The following is a 24360-nucleotide window of genomic DNA, read 5'->3' on the forward strand; positions in this document are numbered from 1 at the left end:
ACCGGGAGCATCTCTTGTCCTCATATTTTATCTTTGACTCTGGTTCCTGAAGCTGAGCTCCAAAATCTCTTGGAATTTCCTAGGTGATAGGAATGTCTTTTGTTCTAGGGAAGTGACTCTTGGTGGGCTTCTCGATGGGACTGATCACCAGAAAGACCAAGAAATGATGAGAAGCTTAGAATTTTCAGACCCACTCTCCATTTTCCAGGGGGGAGAGAGGGGCTGGAAATGGAGTTAATAACTGACCATGCCTACCTGAAGTCACCATAAAAATCCCGACAATATGGGGTTCACAGAGCCTCCAGGATGGTGAGCACAGGGATGTGCTGGGAGAACGTCACACCCAGAGGAGGGCAAGGAAGGGCCACGCCCTCTCCCACACGCCTCGCTCTACGCATTTCTTCCACCTTTATCATATCATTTTATAATAACCTGAGAGATAGCAAGTGAACTGTTTTCTTGAGTCCTGTGAGCTGCTTCAGCAAATCAATCAAACCCAAGGAGGGGGTGGGTGGAATCTCGATTTATAGCTGATTGGTCAGAAGCACAAGTAACCTGGACTCGCAACTGGCGCCTGAAGGGGGGTGAGGGGGGCAGGCTTGTGCGACAGAGCCTTTAATTTGTAGGATTTGATGCTATCTTCAGGTAGACAGTGTCAGAATTAAGTTGCAGTTCACCCAGCTGGTGTCTCAGAACTGCTTGATGAGGGAAACCCCACCACCTCTGATGTCAGAAATGTCGGAGTGTGGTAGGAGTGTGAGAGTGAGGGAGATGGGAGGAAAACTGGTTTTTCCTAAAACAAGGGTTCTTCCTGTTTTCTAAGATATCCAGTAACAAAAGTCCATAATTTCTTTTCGTGGCCTATTGTAGCTTGTACTACTCCTACAGCCAAGCCAGTCTTCCAAATACCGTCAAAATACTTTTTTTTTAAGAAGTTTTAAAAACTTATTTTCATTGGAGTCTCTAATTTTTTAAACCTTTTTATTTTTCAGTAAATAATATGCTTCAAGATAGTTTAAACTATAATACAGACTATTACTTCACCTTTATAGCATTCTTCAATAAGCTTTAGTTTGGTTACATTTACATTCATTTAGGGTAGATGATATCAGTAATTGGAAAAAAAAAGATGAAGTCCCCTGGCTTCCAGAAGCTTACAGAGGCGTGTGGAAATTCAGATGTGTAAAGATTAGAGGTGGGGAAAAAAAAAAAAAAAAAAAAAAGATTAGAGGTGGAAGCAATACCATGTAAAATTTAAAAAGAAGGAAAGATGGAAGGGAGAGAGGGGAGGAGGGGTAGGGAGAGGGAAGAAAGAAAAGCGTTGTTCCTCCCTGAGGGAATTCATAATTTAAATCTGGGAAAGACAGGCAAAATTAATTACAATTTAAGGCAGAATAAGCCCAATTATATAACATGCCAGGTATGAATAAATATGTCTGAGAACATGAGAAAAACAGACTCATTCCATTTGTGAGGAAGCATACAAAGCTTCATGGAAATAGACTCATACCATTTCTGGTATGCTTCAGTCCACTCCTAAACAAAGGAAAGCGCAAGGAAATTTGTAAATTATAAATTTATGTGTGAGCAGTCCAGGGCTACTGAAATTCAGAGCAATGGAACAGACTTCTAATACCAATTACTATCTCAGAAGTAATCAGATGAGAACTCTTTTATCTTCCCATCATCAAATCTGTATCTGAGCATCTACCCATACTTTCTACCTATTTGCCTATCAGAAAGGATGAAAACGCCCTTCTCTGAAGGCTAGTTTCTCCATTGGTATTCAGGATTACATCCCCTTTCACATTTTCTAGGACTTGAGTCCAGCAATTACCACCTCCATGGGACATTATCAACTTCTCCATCACCACTGAATTATTCCCATCAGCAAATAAATATGCTTTAATATTGTCCATCTAATGTTCCCCTCCAGTTGCTGCTTCTCTGCTCCCCAGTTAAAATGTCTTAAAAGAATGGCCTACACAGTCTCTGCTTTATAGTCTCCCATTCTGTCTTCAACTCACTTCAACTGTGCTTTTGTCTCAGCCACTTACTGAAACAGCACTCATCTAGGTAACCAGAGAACACCACCATGCCTGTTTTCTGTCCTCATTTTACTCTTTCTCTCAGTAGCATGTGACTGTTTATCACGCCTCTTTCTTAAAGTACTTCCTCTGGGATTTTCTGACATACCCTCTCCTGGACCAGGACCTCAGGTATTTAGCTATAATCTCTGCCCAGGTGATCTTACCAAATCTGACAGTTTAGAACAAAAAGGACTTTAGCCCTGACTTCTCCCCTGAGCTTAAGACTCATATATCCAATTGCCTACTTCTCAGCTATAGTCATACTGAAAACTCCACTCCAGTATTCCTCACCTCATTAAAAAGCACTGCTACCATCTACACAGCTGCTGAAAGCAGCAACACAGAAGTTATTTCTAATTTCTTTCTCTTACACCACATCTAATCCATCACCAAGTTTTGTTGAATCTACTTCCAAAATATACCCCAAATCTGTCCATTGCTTGTATTTCCATTATTATCATTGTTAAGCTAATTAATCACGGGGACCATTAGACTGAGGTGGCACTAATGTCAGGGCAGCCTATGACCACAAAATCTAAGCCTGTAAATACTTCAAGGTTGCAAAACTGAAACCTAAGGACAACTAATCACAACAGCCAACTAGGCTTTAAACTATAGCCTATCAATAATTTCCTTGTTTTGCTTCTGCCTTTTCTCTATAGAAGTCTTTCCCCAGCTCCTGTTGGTGAAATGCTTCTAATGATTTCTGGCTTGGCCCTGCCCAATTCGAATCATTTTTTGCTCCAAAAACCCTCTTAAAATGTTTAATATGCCTCAGTTTATCTTTTAATACCATCCTAGTCCAGGCCACGATCTCCTCTTTCTTGAACTGAGAAATCTCCTTTTAAAATCTATTCTCACATTCTCTCTAGTTTAACATCTTAATCACTTGTTTCTCTAATTAAATCAACATCCTAAACTCCTTACAGAAGGATAGCAGAATATGCCACCCCAAAATATGTCTCTTTGGTATAAGGATTACTTTGAGAAACTTTAGACACAGGAGTTCTGAAAACAGAGTGGAAGTTACCCTTTTGTAAGGGAAATATACTGGGCTGGCCAAAAAGTTCTTTCGGGGAACTTCCCTGGTGGTGCAGTGGTTAAGAATCCGCCTGCCAATGCAGGGGACACGGGTTTGAGCCCTGGTCCTGGAAGATCCCACATGCCACGGAGCAACTAAGCTCGTGTGCCACAACTACTGAGGCTGTGCTCTAGAGCCCGTGAGCCACAACTACTGAGCCCGAATGCCACAACTACTAAAACCCGCACACCTAGAGGCCATGCTCCGCAGCAAGAGAAGCCACTGTAATGTGAAGTCCGCGTACTGCAACGAAGAGTAGCCCCTGCTCGACGCAACTACAGAAAGCCTGTGCACAGCAACAAAGACCCAATGCAGCCAAAAATAAATAAATAAATTTAGTTAGTTGTGTTAAAAAAAAAAAAAATGTTCACTGGCCTTCCTCAAAAAAAAGAAGTTTGTTCAGGTTTTGCCTAAGATGTTATGGAAAAATCTGAACGAACTTTTTGACCAACCCAATACATTAGAAAGGGGATCGACTATACCATGAAAAGAGCTATCATCAGGGACAACTTTTTCACCTGAGAGACTTATCTGCATGGCAGGGTAACCTTGTCTACTAACCAGTTCCTCCTCTCACCTTCCCTTGCATTGCATTCTGCCTCTGAAGCCCCAGATCTCTCCATCCCTTTTCTAGGCTCAGGATGGTATATAAGCCTCAGCTACCTGGCAGCCTTTGGAATACCATAACTCCGTGGAGCTCATGTATGTATGTAATTAAAATTGTATTTTTTCTCCTGTTAATCTGTCTATGCCAACTTAATCCTTAGACTAGCCACAGAAACTAGAAGGTAAAGTTTTTCCTCCCCTACATTACCATGCTTACAAGGCCCTTTAAAAGGCACGCCTGATCTCCTGATTTTCTCTCCAACTTGTCAGGAAACACTGTTCCTCCTTGCTTGCTCACTATCCCACTTAAGCTTAGTGGTGTTCTTTCTGCTCCTCCAGCATGCCAGTTTTATTCCTAGATGAGGACTTCTGCAGGACAGGACTAGCTCCTTGTCAAGTATTTCTCTCAGAGAGGCCTTCCATGATCATCCTTTAGAGTATAACTTCCCCCAGTCATTCTTTGTCCCATGGGCCTATTTTATTTTCTTCACATCACTTCTTGCTGAAATCATCTTATTTCCTTTTTTGTTATTTGTCTCCCTACAAGAGAATGTTCTTATTCACTGTTGTATTCTCCATGTGCGCACATGGCCTCTCTCTCACACACACACACGCGCACACACACGCTTGGTATGCATTCAATAAATATTTGTTTAAAGACTGTTAATGGAAAAAAAAGGAATAAATCTTCAACAATATAAAAATCTAGATGGGATTTAGGGAAGAAAAAACTTAGGTACCTGGTAAAAATTTATTATTCTGGATGTAACAGATGAGAAATGACAAATATATTCTGCTTTTAAGAGTAAAGTCTTTTGACAACAGCGTAAAGACCATTCAATGGGGAAAGAATACTCTTTTTAATAAATGGTGCTGGGACAACTAGACAGCCATATGCAAATGGAATAAAATTAGACCTCTACATCACATCATATTAAAAAAAAACTCAAAATAATCACAGACCTAAATATGAGTTAAAAATATAAAGATCCTAGAAAACAGAGCAGTAAATCTCTGGAACATTGGGTTAGGCAATGGTTTCTTATATATGACATCAAAAGCACAAGTGACAAATGAAAAAAATAGATTAACTTAATTTCATAAAAATTAAAGCCTTTTTGTTTTAAAGAATACCATCAAGAAATTAAAAGGGCAACCCACAAAATGGGATAAAACATTTGCAGATCATCTATCTGACAAGAGACTTGTATCCAGAATATACAAAGAACTCTTAAGGTGAACAATAAAAATAAATAATTCTTTTTTTAAAGAACAGGTAAAGGAGTTGAATAGACACTTCTCCAAGGAAGATATAAAAACAGCGCAACAAAAATACCCAACACCTTTAGTCATTAAGAAAATGCAAGTGAAAATCACAATGAGATGCCACTTCCCACCCACTAGGATGGCTATAAAAAAAAGACAGAAAATAGTAAGTGTTGCCAAGGATGAGGAGGAACTGGAACCACTGCTAGTGGGATTCTAAAATGGTGCAGCCACTTTGGAAAACAGTTTGGTAGTTTCCCAAAATGTTAAACATAGAGTTACCATATGACCCAACAATTCCATTCTTAGATATATACCCCAGAGAAATAAAAACATATGCCCACACAAAAACTTGTACACACATGTTCATAGTAGCATTCTTCTTAATTGCTAAAATGTATAAACAACACAGATGTCTGTAAACTGATGAATGGATAAACAAAATGCAATATATTTATACAATGGAATCTTATTTGACAATAAAAAGTAGTACTCATACATGCTACAAATGGAGGACCCATGAAAACATTATTCTAATCTGCAGAAGCCAGTAACAAACAATCACATATTCTATGATTCCATTTATATAAAATGTCCAGAATAGGCAAATCTATAGAGACAGAGAGTATATTAGTGGTTAGCAGGAGTTTGAGTGTTTTGTGTGTGTGTGTGTGTGTGTGCGTGTGCATGTCCCTACCCAGAAATGGAGAATGATTGCTAAGAGATATGGGGCTTCTTTTTGGAGGGAATGAAAGAACTCCAGATGGTAGTGATGGTTGCACAACTCTGTGTATATAATAAAAGCCAATAAACTGTACACTTTAAAAGGGTGGATATTATGGTATGTGTATTATATCTCAATAAAACTGTCATAAAAAATGACTAAATACACTAATAGGTTAATCTTTCTAGACCTTGATTAATTTCCAGAAATGTCATATTTTCAATGACTATGCTACTTTTGTTAAGTACTAGGAATACAAAGATGAATGACATGAACCTCCACCCTCAGGAAGTTTTCAGAATAGCAGAGGACGTTCTCCATAAAGCCTTTTGCCAAATATGTGCAGAACACTTTACTCTTTGGACATTCAGACAGCATTACAAAAGAGGGGTACATAATACATGTGTTAAAATAAAGAGAAATAGCTCTGAACTGCTAATCAAGAGGATAAACTACTTTTTTGACTCCAGTTTTATATTCTATACATACTTAAGAAGATTTAGTAATCTTAGAGCTACAATCATTACACCAATCATTGCTATCAGGAACAAGTTTCCTGAACATCTGCAGCCTAAGTCAGAATATAGCTTGTTCTCCTTTTTCCCCATCTTCCTTCCCCTTGTCTATATTCTATTTCCTGTTGACTTGTGATAATTAGGTAAAAAAGTGATGGGTCCTGACTGATACCGGACAGCTCAGTGATGGGATAAGCCCAGTGTTTTCTGACACATTTCCTCCATAAGATGCCCCATGTGGAACGAGACAATAGCCTACTTACTGCTGTATTCCAAGCACCTGCCACATGGTAGGAGGTGTCTACTGAGTAAAAACAGTATTTCCACTGCACTGACATTATATAAAGCAGTCTCTGAATATACTAATACCACTTTAATTCTTTCCCTTCTGGAGGTCTCACCTTTCACTTTGTGACATATATAATCATATTTGATAAATAAACGGATGTCTAATTATTCAGCTGAATTTTGGGAACAGACAGAAGAAAATAAGAGGGAAGGACGAACATGTGGTGTTATTCCAGCTCTTTTAAATAAAACTTATTTTCTTGACAATCGAGTTAAAGGTTGTACATAAAATAACCTTGCTTGTAGAAGGAAGAAAGCTGTTGTGTTGATAGCATCCCAGATACAATTTAGTTGAAATTGATTAATAATCAAGGGCCTTTTTGTATACCTCCATCTTCAGACCAACTTTGGGGTCTGGGGAACATCACTTAACCTCTCTCAGCCTCAGTTTCCTCTCTTCTAAAATTGGAATAACAATAATATCTAATCTGTCTCTCAGGATTGTTATACAGTTAAATGGGAAAGGAAGTATGAAACACGGTATAAATGATCCAGAGCATTATCAGCACAATATATCACTGCCGTTTACGTGTGGCTTACGTTCATTTCAAGGCTTATACACTTTACTCAGCATTCACCCATTGGAACTGTATTGCTGTCTCTTACCTATAAAGTATCATATAATATTTTTCTCAGAGAAGGAAATGATCTTGCTGGCCCTTTACTGAAAGTATAACCCAATCACTTAATATTTTTAAATCTTCAGAAATATGAAGCTACTTGCTGAATTCTCAGGTGCCAGTATTACGATTCCTTGATAAATCCGAGCTCAAATGCAGAAGATATGTATCAGATGAACTTTGTAAAAGTTCTATTACAACCATGAATGGTACATTTCAATTCTTTGGTGCATCACAATGAAAACTAAAGTTATCTTCCTGGTAATAAAAACCACTCACTCTAGAGACTGTCATACACAGTGAAGTAAGTCAGAAAGAGAAAAACAAATATCGTATATTAACGCATATAGAAACCTAGAAAAATGGTACAGATGAACGGGTTTGCAGGGCAGAAAAGAGACGCAGATGTAGAGAACAAACGTATGGACACCAAGGGGGGAAAGTGGGGGAGGGGTGTGGGATGAATTGGGAGATACGGATTGACATGTATACACTAATATGAATAAAATGGATGACTAATAAGAACTTGCTGTATAAAAAAATAAACAAAATTCTAAAACAACAACAAAAACCACTCACCTTTGCAGCACAGGCTCGTATCACCTCCTAAAAGAAATAGGATAAAATAAGTAAAGAAATACTCATAATTTCATTTAATAAAATATCAACTCTTTTTAACACATTCAGATATTAATCTCTTAATAACCAAAATCAACATTTGGGAGAGTGTTTTTTAATCTATCACCTGCAGGTGTCACTCTGCACTGTTCCAATGAGCTGGAAAGAGTATAAATTAAAGAGACTCAATGACATGATTTTGGTTTGCCAAAGCAAAACGCACTGACAAACAAGACTCTGGAGGGCCCACATGTAACTGCCTCAAGAAAAATTTGCCTCCTCAGTAAACTTCGCATAAACACTAAAATTCTGTACTGGGACACTAACATATCTAAAAGACACAATCTGAACTGCAGTGTATAATTATCTCTATAAATAAGAATACCCATACATATAATTCTCAAATTAATAATTTACTTCGGAGGAAATCTAATAGTAAACACTTCTGAGGAGTAAAGGATATGACTGGAGGAGCTACAAAAGGGGACTGCCTACAACTCATAGGATAAGGCCAAGAAAAAGTCACTTTTGAAAAAGAAATTAGTCAAAGGCAACACAAAATAGATGACTTGTAAATTTGCTGCTAGGGAGACACAAATAATATTCTAGTCCAATTAAGGTTGTTAACCAGCATATATCATCAGCCTAGTACAGCACTAGGAAAAAATGGTAACAATCAATGTGGAGTTTAGAAAAAAAGAACTGAAAAAGAAGAGTGTCCTTTTTTTTTAATCTGAAATTTCTAAGGGACATAGACTACATCTAAAGGATATCAGTCATTTCAATCACTAAAAGGAGACAATAAAACTGACTGTGGGCATGAGATTCTGATTGCCTGGACTGAATCTCAGCTCCAATGTTTCCATCTGTGTGACCTTGGCAATATTGCTTGACCTCTGTAAGCCTCAACATCATCTTCTGTAAAATGGGGATAATACTAGCATCCACATTATAGGATGGTTTTGAGGATTAAATACAGTGAACACGTAGAACACTTAGCACAGTACCAGGAATTCATTATGTCAGTTTCTACTCATAATTAAACAGATGTTAATCATCACCAATTATTATACCGTGATATCTCCTGTGGGGTAGAGAAAATTAATCTTTTTTTTTTTCAAAATTGGCATAAAACATTTAAAAACCCATTCAATGCCTATTCCTATGACTCTGCTTAACAATCAGCTCTGTGATCACTGACCCAGATATCACGTTAATTTTTAAAAGGGCAAGTGGTCTTGAGTGCTCAAGCAGCTGGAGAGGTATACCTTCCATTATAAGATGTTTAAGTTTATAAATCAACTTTTTGTGGAACTCTTTACTATTACCAGGTACCCCAGATTCTGAGCAGCTCTGGATACACTAATAAGACCAAATTTCTGGGTTTGAAACCTTAGAAAGAGTTGTGTCACTGCTCTCAAGATACTGTCTACCTGTGAGGTCTTATCTGGATTGCAGAGCCTTTTAGGTATTGCTGCAGTAGTAGCACAAAGTCGGCTCTGTTAAGTACGAAACAGTTAGAAGAGTTTTATTATGAGTAAATGATAAAGCTACCAAGAACGGAAAATTGTCTATTTATGGCATCCTTTTCTCATTCATGAGTAAACACCTATGAAATACCTGAGGAACTGAATTTATTATGCAATTCACACACACACAAATCACACCCTAAACTTGAACTGTATTTTATCAGAAAAGCATTCCTTTTGTGGTTACAAAGAAAGGAGTATCTCCAGGGATACAGTCTTCTACAATATAGAAGTAATATAGTCTTCTCTATTAGACTTCTACATAGAAGACCAGTGACAGAGTCTTTTAGACTAAGTAACAAACCTAACAGGAAAAGGAATTTAGGGTCTACCAAAACACAGCTCAGGAAACAATAGAAAAGGCATTGTGACAAAAGGTGAGAATCCAGTCAACCTAAATGCTTGCAAAACATAAAAAGAATGGAGCTTCCGTGGGAACAAAGATGACATTTTGTTTTGATTCCCATATATGCTACATACATTCTCAGAGAAAACACACTGCAGATAGCATTTGAAAAAAAAGTTCAGAGAATTCTCTTAACACGGGAAATATATGGTTTTTCAAAAACCACAGCAAATAGACAAAGCTTTCATTTCCAAAGGCAGCCTCAATCTATCACAATCCCAAAGCATAATTTTTAAAAGGAAAAGTTTAGTAAAAGCTAAATAAATCAATGATTCTATGAGAAACAAGTTTTTCTCTTATAATAAATTATCAATTTACTTTCCCCTTGCCTTTGGTTTCATATCTTAAAAAATATTTTTCTGATTTTATTTTTCTTTTACATCTACTTTCCTTTCATTTATCTGAGGATGACAGCTATAAAAAATGATGCAGGAGAAAAGCTACAAGCCCAAGGTGATTCCAGGATGTTAAGTTTCACAGTGTAAAGACTGACAGATTGTAGGAAACTTGTGTTTATATATCTATCTGTGAGTTGCTCTTTAGTCTGTAGATGAAATCATCTTGCAATGCAAGGCTTTAGACATGGGCCATTTTTTTTTCCTAGCGAATAAATATTTTTCTCCAATTTTTAGAACTCCATTTATCTATTCATACTTCCTTTTAAAATCTGGAACACATTCATTATTCAATTATTTTAAAATGTTAAAATATAAAGTCTTACAACACTGAAATATTAATTTATAGTCATGTTATTCTAAAATTTATACTGATAAATATAAAAAAATTTCCCCCATATTCCAACTAAAGCTGAACCCGTTGTCTGAGTGATCTGCACTCTTGTATACCCCACACTCTCTAACTTTCTGAAGAAAGGAAAGGAGAGAGGAAGAAAGTACAGTCAGAACTAAAAGATGTCTCACTGTAGTTCCTCCTATATTGGGTTTAAAACTGGTCAATATCCCTATCAAAGGAGGAGGGGAAAGGATGATATTTATTAAATGCCAGGCACTGTGCCACAAGGTGGAACACAACAAGCCCGCAAAGTCTCTCTCTTCAAGGTGCTCAGGCTAATTCTCACTAAAAGAACTATTAGGGTCAAAGAGCCTAAGTATTTTTGTTTGTTTGTTTGTTTGTTTGTTTTTTGCGGTACGCGGGCCTCTCACTGTTGTGGCCTCTCCCGTTGCGGAGCACAGGCTCCGGACGCGCAGGCTCAGCGGCCATGGCTCACGGGCCCAGCCGCTCCGGGGCATGTGGGACCTTCCCGGACCAGGGCACAAACCCGCGTCCCCTGCATCGGCAGGCGGACTCTCAACCACTGCGCCACCAGGGAAGCCCAAGCCTAAGTATTTTTAAGGATGTTCAAGCTTCTCAATACATTTTACCACTTATCTTTGAGAAACACTGTATAGTAATTTACCACCAACAGAATACCACACGACTTTTAATCAAGCATCCTCCTCCTGATTTTCATCATCTCTTTTCCAGTTTTACAGGCAATATCTGGTTTCTGTGGCACTACTTTTCTCTGAAGTGAGATGGAACTTTAAAATACGCTTATGAGACATTTGTACCTACTCTTTTTGAAAGTACATGTTTATTTCTTTTATCCATTTCTTTGTTGAAGTCTCACTATTTTCTTTATTTTTTAGTTCTTGCATATTAAGAAGGCTGTTCCATTTATATATTTTGTGTAGACATTTTCCCAGGTTGGTATTTGCTGTGTGTGCGTGTCTGCATGTTGTATATATGCATATACACACATATACACACATATATTTTAAAATAGAGAAACAAGTCCTGGGCTGATCTTTACAGAGATATCAAGTCAGAAAAGCCTAATAGATTATCCTACGTTCAGTTTGTTTACTGCAGTTAAGTGATTTTAGAACAAGTACCAGAAAGGAACTATAAATGTATAAGAAAGCCTAGATTTAAGTAACTACTTCGTTCAGTTAATATTTATTGGCATGGCAATGGAAAACAGAACTGAAATGGTTTTAAAAGTTTCCAACTTCTCAACTGCATAAAATAAGTAAACATACTGTGACAGAATCGATCCTCTGTTTCACTTGCTGCATCTTCATTGAAGAATTTTCAGTGTGGACATAGTCATCAATCTGAAAAGAGCCCTGATGAGGCAGTCTAGGGCAGATGCATAAAGCATCTTGATTTTGGTGTATTCCAGGTAATGGAAAGGTTCCATTGTAGCGTTTGAACATTTCAGCCTCCTGCTGGGCAACTGGAAAAATTAGTCCATAATTAGTTCAAATCATCACAGCAAAAGCATAATGAAATAATTAAGCTATGAAATTGTAGCATTAAAGGAATGATCAGAAAGTACATAATACATTTTAAATACTGGGTAATAATAATACAACATGATGAACAAAATGTGAAATTATTAAATACTCTAAACCATAAAAAAAGGAAATATAATAATTTCATAGATAACTTCATGTCAGGTAGTATAATTGAGCCTTGAAGGCCATGCAGTATCTTGGTCTGGTAAACATAACAAATTGGAAGGGGATTCTAACTTTGAAGAGATGCATACAGAAAACACAATATAAAAAAATCAAAGGCATAATATAATAAAGAAAACACAAAAACAATAATTATTCACAAACCCATTTCCTTAAAACAACTGTTTTCGTATCTTCATACCTCTATCTTTATTCATACATACATTTTATGTAAGATATCATAGTGTAAACACAATTGAACAGTTTTTCAATTTAAATGTAAGTTTTTGCATATTTCTACAACTATGTAATTACCATTTATAAATGCTTTACAATGTCTCATCTAAGGAAGCGCCATAGTTTATTTATGTATTCTCCTATTGCTAAATATTTACAATGCTTTCTGTTTTCCCTCATTATAGGCTATGCGTAAGTACTTTCATAATTTATTTTTTAAAAGAATCCTTTCTTTGGATTTAATACCCCAGAGTGGAATAGATGGCTCAAAGGGTGAATGTTTTTGATGATGATGATGACGACGACAACAAGGGTATTAGCACCTGTATGGTACTTTATGATGTTTAGGATGCTTTCACATACATGATCTCATTTGATCATTTAAATAAATGAATTTGAAAATTTTTAAATGCCTGTAAGTACAAAGGAGAACAAATAAAAAGTAATCATTTAAAATAGTATTTTCTTGATTATACAATTATATAATTTAAAAATCCATAAAAGAAAAAATTGACAATTTTGGACTTCAAAAAAATTTCAAACGTCTGTTCTTTCAAACTCTTAAGACAATTAGAAGAAAAGCCAAAGGCTGGGAGAAATATTTGCAGATCATATACCTAATAGAGCATCACTTGTATATAAGAAACCTAACTCTCAAAATTCAATAATCAGAAAGCAAACAAGCCAGTTTTACAAATGGGCAAGAGATCTGAACACATGATTCAGTGAAGAAGATACATGGATGGTAAATAAGCACATGAAAAGGTGCTTAACATCATTAGTCATTAACGATAAGCAAATTAAAACCACAATGAAATAGCACAGCATACCTATTACAAGGGCTAAAATTTAAAAGACTGGCCATTTCAAATTTAGCAAGGATACGGAGATACTGAAATACAGACTAGTGGTGGGAAGGTTAAGCAGCACAACCACTTTAGAAAACAGTCTGGAAGCTTCTTAAACATATGTCTGCGCTGGGATCCAGCTCTTCTATTTTTAGGTATTTATTCAAGAGAAATAAAAGCATATGTTTATACAAACACTTGTAAATGAATATTCACAGCATCTTTATTTGTAATAGCTAAAAACTGGATAAAACCCAAATGCCCATCAACAGGTGAATGGAAAAACAAACTGTGATATATCAATACAATAATACTCAGAAATAAAAAGGAACTATTGATAAACTTGAAAACACAGATTAACTTCAAAGTAATTATGAGTGAAAGAAGACAGATCAAAAAAAGTACGTGGTATATACGGTTGCACTCATATACAATCCTAGGGAATGAAAATTAATTAATTCATAGTGTTTGTCTGGCAGGAGGGGGAGGTAGGGACAGATGACCAAGGAGTACAAAGTAACTCTGGGGGATGATGGATGTGTTCATTATCTTGACTGAGGTGATAGTCTCACAAGTATATAAATATGTCTTATCAGGGTGTACAGTTAAAATATATGCAGTTTATTATATGTCAATTATACCTCAATAAAACTGCTCACAAAAAAGTGATAGGAGTTAATATTCAAAGAGTCCCCATAAAATCAATTAAAAATGAATAATCCAACAGAAAAATGGGCAAATGACCATTACAGAAAATTCACAAAAAGGAGAACTATATATTCAACTTCACTACTAATTAAGGAAGAAATAAGAGGAAAAAGGCAAATTAGAAAGTGATGTTTCTTTTATTGCTTGTTCAACTATCCCACTGTACCTCAAGATATTTGTTCCCACGGAACAAACTGAGTAAGTGTAGCCAGATGTGTACTGAAGTGTTCCTTAAAATACTGAAAAACATTTAATAGTGGAATTATGCAACAACAGTCGTTTAAATTATGGTGTATTCATTTAAAGAAAGAGAATTCAGCCACTAAAATTATGTACAGATGTATAATTATCATGTTAGAAAATTGTTCATAATATATTATTAATTGGAAGAAAAACATTTATAAAGCAATAAAATGAATATACAAAATGATGATCACTTTCTTTTTTAGTTACCAACCTTGGTTTCATGAAGCATGAATTTGAAAGAGCGCCTACAAAAAAATTTAGGTCTCTGATCTTTATATTCATGTACTACTTCATTCACATGTTCTAAGTGAAGAACAGCTCAATGATAACTGGGGCTCTCTCCCTGCAGACCTTGATGGTGGTAAGAACCAGGGGATGTAATTGAGGGAGAAGACCTGCTTACAGCCCACCCTTGCTGTGATGCAGGTTCCTTAGTACCAATTACTGTTTTCAGATGGAAGTGTAGCTGTGTCTACACTTAGATTTTTGTGGGTTTGACTACTATTTTTCAGTATATAGTTTGGACTTTTCATAGCACTCAGAACATTTATTTACCTCAAATAAAAGATTGTTTAAAGAACAAAGAGAAACTCTGAAGCTGTAAAAGAAGAGTGCTCAATGGACTGGAGGTTTAACTTTAGTAGATGGGTCAGCGATGAATGAATCAACACATAAAAATCCCGTTCCATGATCTTTGCCTGATTTGCTTTTCAAAATTGTCCTCTTAACATTTCATTGGTTTTTGCTACTATGAATGGAAAGTAAAACTGGGTTTAATTATTTAATGGCATTTTCTGACTCCCTATGTTTTTGTACTTGCCAGATACACAACTACAATTTCACCTCAAGCCCTGAGTGGGTGAGTATGCGTTAGAAGCACAGAGGCTGATATAAGCAACAGTTATAAGGGACAGTAGGATTTGGGTATTTACCTTACTCTTTTTGCCAAACTGTATTTTCTAAGTTTTATGCTGTGCTAAACATGTATTATTTTCCTTTTTTAAAAAAGGAATTTATTTAACTAGTAAAAAATAACCAAAGGCAATTGCCTGCATATTCATCTGTTTATTTTTTCAGGCATTAAGGATGCCTTTCAGAAAAGATTAAAATGGCCTAAACGGATGCAGATGACAAAAACAAACCCCAAACAATTATGAATACTTGTTTCTGTTGTCTAAAGGGAATTTTCTATACGAAAGCCATCTGACTGGATTTCAAGGAGGCAAATTAACACCCTACTTTACCTTTAGCACCTCTAGTTCTGTGAAGACAGCCATAAAAAAAATCTGCAGAAATATTCATAAAGACCTAGCTTCTCAGATACCACAAACTACAAACAAGCTGCGATCAAGGTCTTGCATTCTTTCCCTTCCCCAGCCCTCCACAAATACCTATTTGTGTAAGACTATACAGATTATTTCCCTGTAAAATAGGTTAAAATAGATGATTTCTGAAACTCCTTCAAGCTCTATGCTTCTAACAGTTCAAAGGTTTCTAAATCATTTTCATAGAGGCCATGGTTAGAGAATGATGTTGCAATTAGGTAACTGTATTTCTTCACTTAGTCATTTTCTCTTCCTTGTACTAATTTAACTTTGTATGTTTAAAACTTAGCTCTAATCTAACTAATACGTTTAAAACTCACAATTTTAAGTCTCACCCCTATCCTTTCATGACTCTTAGAGGAGTGCACTAGAGCAGCCTCTGGGAATACAAACACTGCCCCGCTCTTGGGGGGTCTGAATTTTTGGAGGTCAACAAGAAATTACTGCTATGTGCTAAGTGGTACAGCAGAGCAATGGACATGGTGCTGAGAACACAGAGGTGGCAACTACATTTGCTTAAAGGAAATGCAATTTCCTTTCCTTCCTATATCCATCAAAATACTTCTAAATTTACCTACTATCACCTGTAATTTGGGATTCTAGACTTTACACAATTAAAAAAATTCTTAAAGTGTTTTCATAACTGACCCTCTTCCTTGGTTTATATAGTAAGTTCTGTGCTTCTGTGTATGTTCTGGCCTTAAACAATTATAAAAAAATAATGTGGTTTTCCTCAGGAGATCTTTATCTTTATAGGAGGAAGAATGGAGGAAATAAGATATTTCAATTCTGTGCCCTTTGCATTTGAAAATAATACAAGGTTTGTTATTAAAACCTATGTGTACTTATATTATTGACTTTATAATAAAGTACAACTAAAAATTGGCATGGTCTTTTTCTTACACTATATTAACAGTAATATTTCTTTGTGGTTCAACATTTAATACCTTTGGTCAAGATCTGCTATTACACATACCCCTGTTACTGTGTATAGTCATCTTACTGGATACCTACTTTACTTATCAACATTTCTATTTCTAATTATAATATGATTACTGTAAGCTGGTAGGTCTACTGCTCTAGTTTCCTAGCATTCAGCAGTTATGCAGCATCCTCCTTCTCTTCCTCTCACACTTGCGGTGTGAAGAGAATCTCTGTGGTCTGAATGTTGTGTTCCCCTAAAATTCCTATGTTGGAGTCCTAACCCCCACGGTGATGGTATTAGGAGGTGGGGCCTTTGGGAGGTGATTAGGTCATGAGAGCAGAGCCCTCATGAAAGGGATTAGTGCTCTTATAAAAAAGACCCCAATAAGGTCTTTAGCTGTACCATGTGAGGGTACAGCTAAAGGTGCTGTTTATGAACCAGAAAGTGAGCTTTCATTGGACAAAGAGTCAGTGCTTTGATTTTGGACTTCCCAGACTTCAAAACTGTGAGAAAGAAATGTCTGTTGTTTATGAGCCATCTAGTCTCTGCTATTTTGTTATAGCAGTCCAAACTGACTAAGACAAGAATGTTCAAGGGCTTATAATTTTTTACTGTATTTCACTGGGCCTGACTTGTTCCTGCTTCAGTGAATCTTAAGAAACTGCGTCAATGGATCAAAGAAGTTCTACTGAGTAATACTTCAATTCTAGTAGCCTGAGTGTATTTCAGGGCCTGTTCATAATCTTGTATTTCTTTTTTTTTTTTTTTTTTTTTTTTTGTGTGTGTGTGTGTTATGTGGGCCTCTCTCGTTGCGGAGCACAGGCTCCGGACGTGCTGGCTCAGGGCGTGCTGACGTCCATGGCTTATGGGCCATGTGGGATCTTCCCGGACCGGGGCACGAACCCGTGTCCCCTGCATCGGCAGGTGGACTCTCAACCACTGCGCCACCAGGGAAGCCCCATAATCTTGTATTTCTTGAAATATTTTATGTCATGTAGAACTTATAAAGTGTCACCAATAAAACTTCAAAAAGCTATACAAGAAAGTGTAAAAGACTCATGTCTCATAGCCAACCAAATGGAAGAGGGTCTACCATCATTCAGCAAATCTGTTAGCTGAACATCAAAAATATAATAAACTATCTCCAAATCCCCTGGAGCACATGCATTGTAGTTTTGTTGGTTTCCTATTCCATTATCAATCATCACACATCACGCTATTCAACTGAAAGTGTGGGACATATATACTGCTACAGAAAATAGCTAGCATTTCCCTACCGCAGCCTGCTTCATATATCTATGCTCCGTGCCTTGCTTTCTAGTTTCATTTTATCCTTTGATAAAACACTGAGGTAAAATAGAACAGGTATTATTTTAATTTTTCAGGTGAAAGAACAGATCCAGAAATGATAAAATTTTTGACCAGGGTCAAATAGAAGGTGATGGCATTTTGTCTAGGACCAAAATGCTCTAATTCCTACTTCAGTCTTTCCCTCCACACTGTTGTCTATTTGGAACTGTACCATTTTTTCTTTTTGGGGGTACTGTATTTTTTTTTAATTAATTAATTAATTTTTGGCTGTGTTGGGTCTTTGTTGCTGTGCGCAGGCTTTCCCCAGTTGCAGTGAGTGGGGGCCACTCTTCATTGCGGTGCACATGCTCCAGGTGTGTGTGCTTCAGCAGCTGTGGCACGTAGGCTCAGCAGTTGTGGCTCACGGGCTTCAGAGAGCAGCCTCAGTAGTTGTGGCATACGGGCTTAGTTGCTCCACTGCACGTGGGATCCTCCCGGACCAGGGCTCGAACTCGTGTCCCCTGCATTGGCAGGCGGATTCCCAACCACTGTGCCACCAAGTAAGTCCCCTGGGGGCACTTTAAAAAGCACCAATGTAAGCATAAGAAAATGCCTGGATGAGGAATTCAGGGCTCTGGTTTGTGCTCAAAGGCATTAAGTTGACTATGTTTTCCATACGTCCTGAATCCTTGAATGACATAAGCTTTCAATGAGAGTATCCCTCATGTGTGGAATATTAAAACAGATGCTTCAGGATATAACCAAGAAATAGGTAGCTTCAGTATGTCTTAAAATTTGGCATTTCTATCTCAATTTCTCCTACTAAGCTAATAATAGATATCTAAAACTCTAACCTACAATCAGTTATATATGTTACTGCTTAGTCTTATCCAAGTATGAGGATTACAACATCTGAGTTTGCTTTTGAATCAGTCATAATTAGTACTTCAAGAACACCATTAAATTATAGAGACAACTACAGATGTTAAATTTATTTCAACTAGATATTACCTTACTGCAAAAATATTGTAAAAGTAGTTACATTAAAATTTGATATTACATAAAGAAAAATCATATTTTGGACTATATTGAGAATATAATGGCTTAACGCATTATAATTACCGCCAACATTTGTGAAGGAGTGAACAATTAATAATGATACTAGACAACCAAAGCTCCTTTTACTCTTAAGGGGTCTTCCTAAATATTAAAATTGAAAACAAACACTACATTTCACCACAGGTATATTTGGCTACCTTCTTAAGTTACTTCATGAAATAGGAAATGCAAAGACTAAACAAGTAGCTGTGGCAGACAGCTTAATGTTTTAAGAGTGTGGGCTCTGGAGTCAGACAGCCTGGCAAGTGTTGTCATTTTACCAATTGTGTGACCTCAGGCAAATTACTTCATGCTCCCTGTGCCTCAGTTTCATCTGCAAAATAGGGATAATAATGGCAACTGTCTTGTGGGGATTTGGGAGAACTGTATGAGAAAATGCATGTAAAATACTCATGAGAGTACGGGATACTTAATAAATAAACAAATAAATGCTTGATAGCATAAATACTTGATAAATATTACCTACTACTACTACCACTATCATTAGTAGCCCCAAATTTACTAACGGATCACGCCTTTCATTCTATATTTTTATAAAATGTAAGGGGAAAATGCTATTCTATGGGATTTTAAATCCTTATTTCAAGTATTTATTGCACATCAGTAATATAACAGGTAGGATGTTAGACATAGGGCCTTGTAAACACCATGGGCTTTTTGTTACTGAGCAAGTTATATAGGAATGTAAAGGTATATATTGCCCTGAATTCTGGTAAAACATGTCACAATGTGAAAAATAAACCTATCAACAATGACGATGCAGCTGATCATTAATAAATATGAGTTCTATAAATAAAATCATGTTTAGTGTCAATGGTAGACTGCTTTTCAGTTTAACTAAAATTCTCCCAGAGGTTTAATTAACTACTTAGGAAGCACAAAAGATTGGAAAAGAGCATGGTTCTGATTCCTGGGTTTCACAGCACTGTTCAACTTGGCACACAATAAATGCTCAATGAAGATTTGTTTTACCTAAAACACTATGACTGAAAAGCACTCCAGAGTTAATACTGATTCACAGGAGATACTGCCACCTAGTGAAAAATTAGGCTCATTACCTGGGATTACCGTATAATGCTGAGAACTTCCCAAATTAAGACTTGATCCTGCTTAAAATACTACATGTATATTCAATATGTGCCAGTATTCAGACTAGGTACCAGTAATAAAAAGACAAATAAACCTCCAACTCTGCTTCCCACAAAGTACAGACAATATAAAGAAACTGCATACTCCACAGAGAGGCATAAAATAAATAGTTTTGTAGAAAAAAAAAGTTTGCATATTACACAATCAAAAGCTAATATTTCAGGAAATCTGCTAAAAAGGCAGTTTAGTGTAGCAAATGAGAGCATGGACTCCAAGTCCAGCCTGTATGGATCCAAGTCCTGGCTCCCATAATGGGAATAATTATAATACCTATCTCATAAGATTATTGTGAAACTTTAAAAAATATGGGTAAAGTGCTTAAAATAGTACCAGGAACATGGAAAATGCTTTGTAAGTATTAGACATAATTATCATTACATGTAGAACAGGATCCTAGAGATTGATTAATAACAGAACATTAATTGCTGAAGTCTAGCTTCATACATTTAATTCATTAGAAGCCGTTTCTCTGACTAGTACTCTGTTATTATGGGAATCCTAAAAGTACATTATTTGTGGTACACTGTGACTAAATTTTGTATTACCAGATGATTAACCCTTTCAACATCAGGCAAATAAAACTGGCTTCTGAAAGTAAAAATCATATTTCTTACCAAAAAAAGCAAAAAGTCAGTAGAATGAAAGACCCAAAAGACCACAACCTGAACACATGCTTAACAGGGAAAGACGCTTGCTGACTCTTCACAGATTTTGCTAGAACTGAAAGATGGATGATACATTTAGCTACCACTGTGGTCTCATTCACAGCTTATTTAACTGATAAAAAAAAATGAGCTTGCTCCATTTTCCTTAAAAATTGCCTAAATGTATCAGCTGCTCTGATAAATACTATCTAAAAAATCATGTAACTGTTTTGTATCTTTCAAATTTTTTACCATTAAAACATTTATGTAAAACTACTTATAAACTTTATTTTCAGACAAGAAAGTGTGAGCAAAGTAGTCCTGTGTTAAAAGATAAATAAAATATAAGGCAAAGGTATAATAGGTCAGTAATAAATGTTATAATTTTCATTGAAAAAGTTTAAAGCCTTCATGATTCTGGCCTGTATCTAATGAGCAAAATATTTTAGAGTCTGAAACAACTTTTCATTTTTTCATGGTTATATACCATTCACAAGAACTGTGCTAAATCTTGGACTGCTTGAGATCACATAACTTTTTCCTAAACTGCTTCTTTTTAAAAACAGGCAGCAAAGAGTTGGGAAAATGTGTTGAAACATTTTGAGTTTTGTTTGTAAAGGTGTGTTAGTATATCAAAAATTGTGTTCGAAATACACTGCACAAAATATTTTTATTTAATATGTGTATTAACTGAACGTTTAAATTTCTAAAACACTCATGGAAATCCCTCATTTACATTAAGATACTGTGGACATAACATAATGTTCTTAACTTTATGCATTTATTTTCTAATACAACTGACCTAGAAAGGTACACACTCTAATAAATAAAAGGAAAGGGCTGACCAACAGAAAGAGTGAAAGAAAGGGAAAAAAACCTTTTTTTCCATTTCATTCCACACAGAGAGGCTTATCAGCATATTAAAACATAAGTTCCCATAGAGTCAAGTGTATACAGGTTGGATGAGCACGGTAACAACCCACTTTATCTTTTTTGTTTGTTTTAGTATAGTGCGTATCAACTTACAAAGTACTTTCACAGTCCCTGTCTCATAGCACCCTCGCAAAAAAATCTTAGGTAGGACAGATATTAGTAGTTGTAGGACCATTTACTAGATAGGGAAATGGAGCTTCAGGAAGGCAAGAGGCTTGTGCAAGGCCACTAAAGAAACAGAACTGAGCCTAAAACTAAATGTTTTTGAACTCCTGAACACTTGGCTCTTTCTACTTATGCTTCTAGAATGGACTTCTTAGTCTAAATGTCTATTGTCACAAAACCAAATGGACAAACCTAACTGGTCTAATCTACTGATGAACTTCTATCAAAGACAAAAAATAAACTAAAGAAAAAAGATGAGACTGGAGCTTTCAACTGCAGTTTGTAGTGAAAATTTCAAAAGCCTAAAAAGCAAAATAGAAATTCAATGAAAACTGTGGTGAAACTTCTGAAGAGTTTGAGGAAATTAATTGAGTGCCTATTTCCTATATAACAGTTCCCATTACAAAGTAAATAGGTATAACTCTTCTTTCTGTGAAGATTTAAAGTGTATAAAAGAGAGACCTGTTTCAGGACATATGTTTGAACTAGACAACAAACTTGGACACTGGATGATTTGAGAAATCCACTTGTCTTTTCCCATAGTCAGGCAGTGTTTACTTTTGCTAAATTTGTTTGTAATAGTAAGTGGTATTGTGTTGTTTAACAATTCCACCATCAGTAATACTGTTCTGTAAATCTGAATATGTGTCAGAGAAATTTATTATTTATTCTTTGTAAAATTCTTTAAAACAGGATAAATCTCAATTTTACACATTATTTTCTTATATAATTCACCTGTAAAGGCATAATAAAATCCATACTATGATCAAGAACTTCAGGTTTAGAGCTTAACTCAATTGCCCAACACTTAGCACTTATCACAAACATTAACCAATTCACACTGTATTAATGCAGTAAGCTTAACCACTTGCATTCCATTAACTTAAAACACTCTGTCTAGATAGTTCCACAGCAATGTTACCTGTATACATATTTGCATATTTATGCATTTATGACGTTGTGTGAAAGCCATCTTAGCTTAGCAAAAACAGTGAATGATATCATAAACAAAACAGAGAGTAATAAAAACCATTTATTTTTGTACAATAATTAATATATGAAAAAATGGAACTGCAATTTTGAGAGTGTCAGCACTATCAATACCATGCAGAACACTGAAATCCTAATTTCAGGACAAAAATTAAAGAAATATATGAAAAATAGCATAAATCCAGATAATTCTAATAATGCCATACTATTTCTGAAAAATGTGTCCGAAGTCTTTATTTCCTTATTATTTTCCAAATTTATAGAATAGTGTAATTTTACTGTAGAAAAAGACGTTAGATTTCTAATTCCAGATCTCATTTTCATTGACGCTTGATTTTTTTGCCTTCTTTTATGTTAAGAAACTCTCAAAATTACAACTTATTTAAACTATATGCTTTAGTAAAAAAGAAAAACAAATAGGAAATTAACTCAATATTCAACTAAAAACATTACAAATCCATATTTCCTAAATGTTATTTATCTTTTAATTTAGACATATTCCCAAATAATTTTTAGGTGAATTTTATTTATTTAAATTGATTTACAAAGGAAGTGATGACTACCTTTCTGTGATTACAACGTAAGAGCACAACCATTATGTGTACTTTTGATATTTAAACTCCATAATAATAGTGCTCATGGAAAAATAAAATGTTATAATAATAATATGATCTTTTTAAGTTGCTTGGCTTTCATAGTATATTCAAGAGAGCTTTGTTAATACAAAGGATGACAGTTTTCACAGAGTTCATAATTTCCGGTTCAGTCTAAATGTAAAGGTTACTCTAAATATTCTCCTCTTATCAAGTGGTGGACTTACCATGGAAATCATAAATATATAGAAGAATTGGCTCATTCTGCCCAAATGCACAAAATGCAACCATATTTTCAAGTGGATGATAAGCAATATCTCGAATGGGTGACTTGAATGGCAGGTCAGAATACATTGCTACTTGTTCTCCTAAATAAGAAAAGACATTCAATAGTTTGTACCATCTCAGATACTTTTCATTAGAAGATTATTCTGTAGCTTATTAAAAAAGATTTATAGTAAGTAATGATAAAGCTCACGTTATTTATATGAACACCTTAAAAACTTATAAATATTTGAGTACCACTATATTAAATAATTATCTTTATTTTTCATTCTGTTGGCCCTCCTTTTTCTACTTCTCAGTCCAACCTCTCCACGGAGGTATTCAAGGCATGAAATAAAGACAAAGAGCTTGGAAGTAGAGAGACCTGACTCTGAGATCTGACAGAGCTGAGCAAATGACAACTAACAAAGAACTCCAGGGAGAACTAGGGGAGGAATGTCAGGATTAAAACTAAAGACACTCTGGTTGGGAGAGGTTTAGTGAGGAATTAATTTTTTCTATATTTCTTCCAGAGGCTGTTTGACGTACCATCTGCTTTAAAGATGCATATGATTATTAATGACTAAAAGAGGCCTACAGCAGAAGTTTAAGTTTGAAAATCAGAACTCAAAAAGCAAAGAATCCAGTTCCACGGATTG

At 35.8% G+C, this 24360-nt stretch overlaps 1 protein-coding gene across 1 annotated transcript in view; it reads right to left on the reverse strand.

Moving 5' to 3' along the window:
* Window positions 1-24360, reverse strand: part of AHI1 (Abelson helper integration site 1) — a 208437-nt gene that overhangs the window by 122797 nt on the left and 61280 nt on the right. Inside the window, exons 18-20 of the mRNA XM_082668729.1 lie at window positions 23665-23805; window positions 11846-12042; window positions 7830-7856 (exon numbers count right to left, since the gene is read on the reverse strand). Coding sequence (XP_082524855.1) covers window positions 7830-7856; window positions 11846-12042; window positions 23665-23805 — 365 coding nt within the window. The remainder of the gene's footprint in view (window positions 1-7829; window positions 7857-11845; window positions 12043-23664; window positions 23806-24360) is intronic.

Source organism: Grampus griseus (assembly GCF_964374135.1).
Source record: "Grampus griseus genome assembly, chromosome: 13".
NCBI classification, from domain to species: Eukaryota; Metazoa; Chordata; class Mammalia; order Artiodactyla; family Delphinidae; genus Grampus; species Grampus griseus.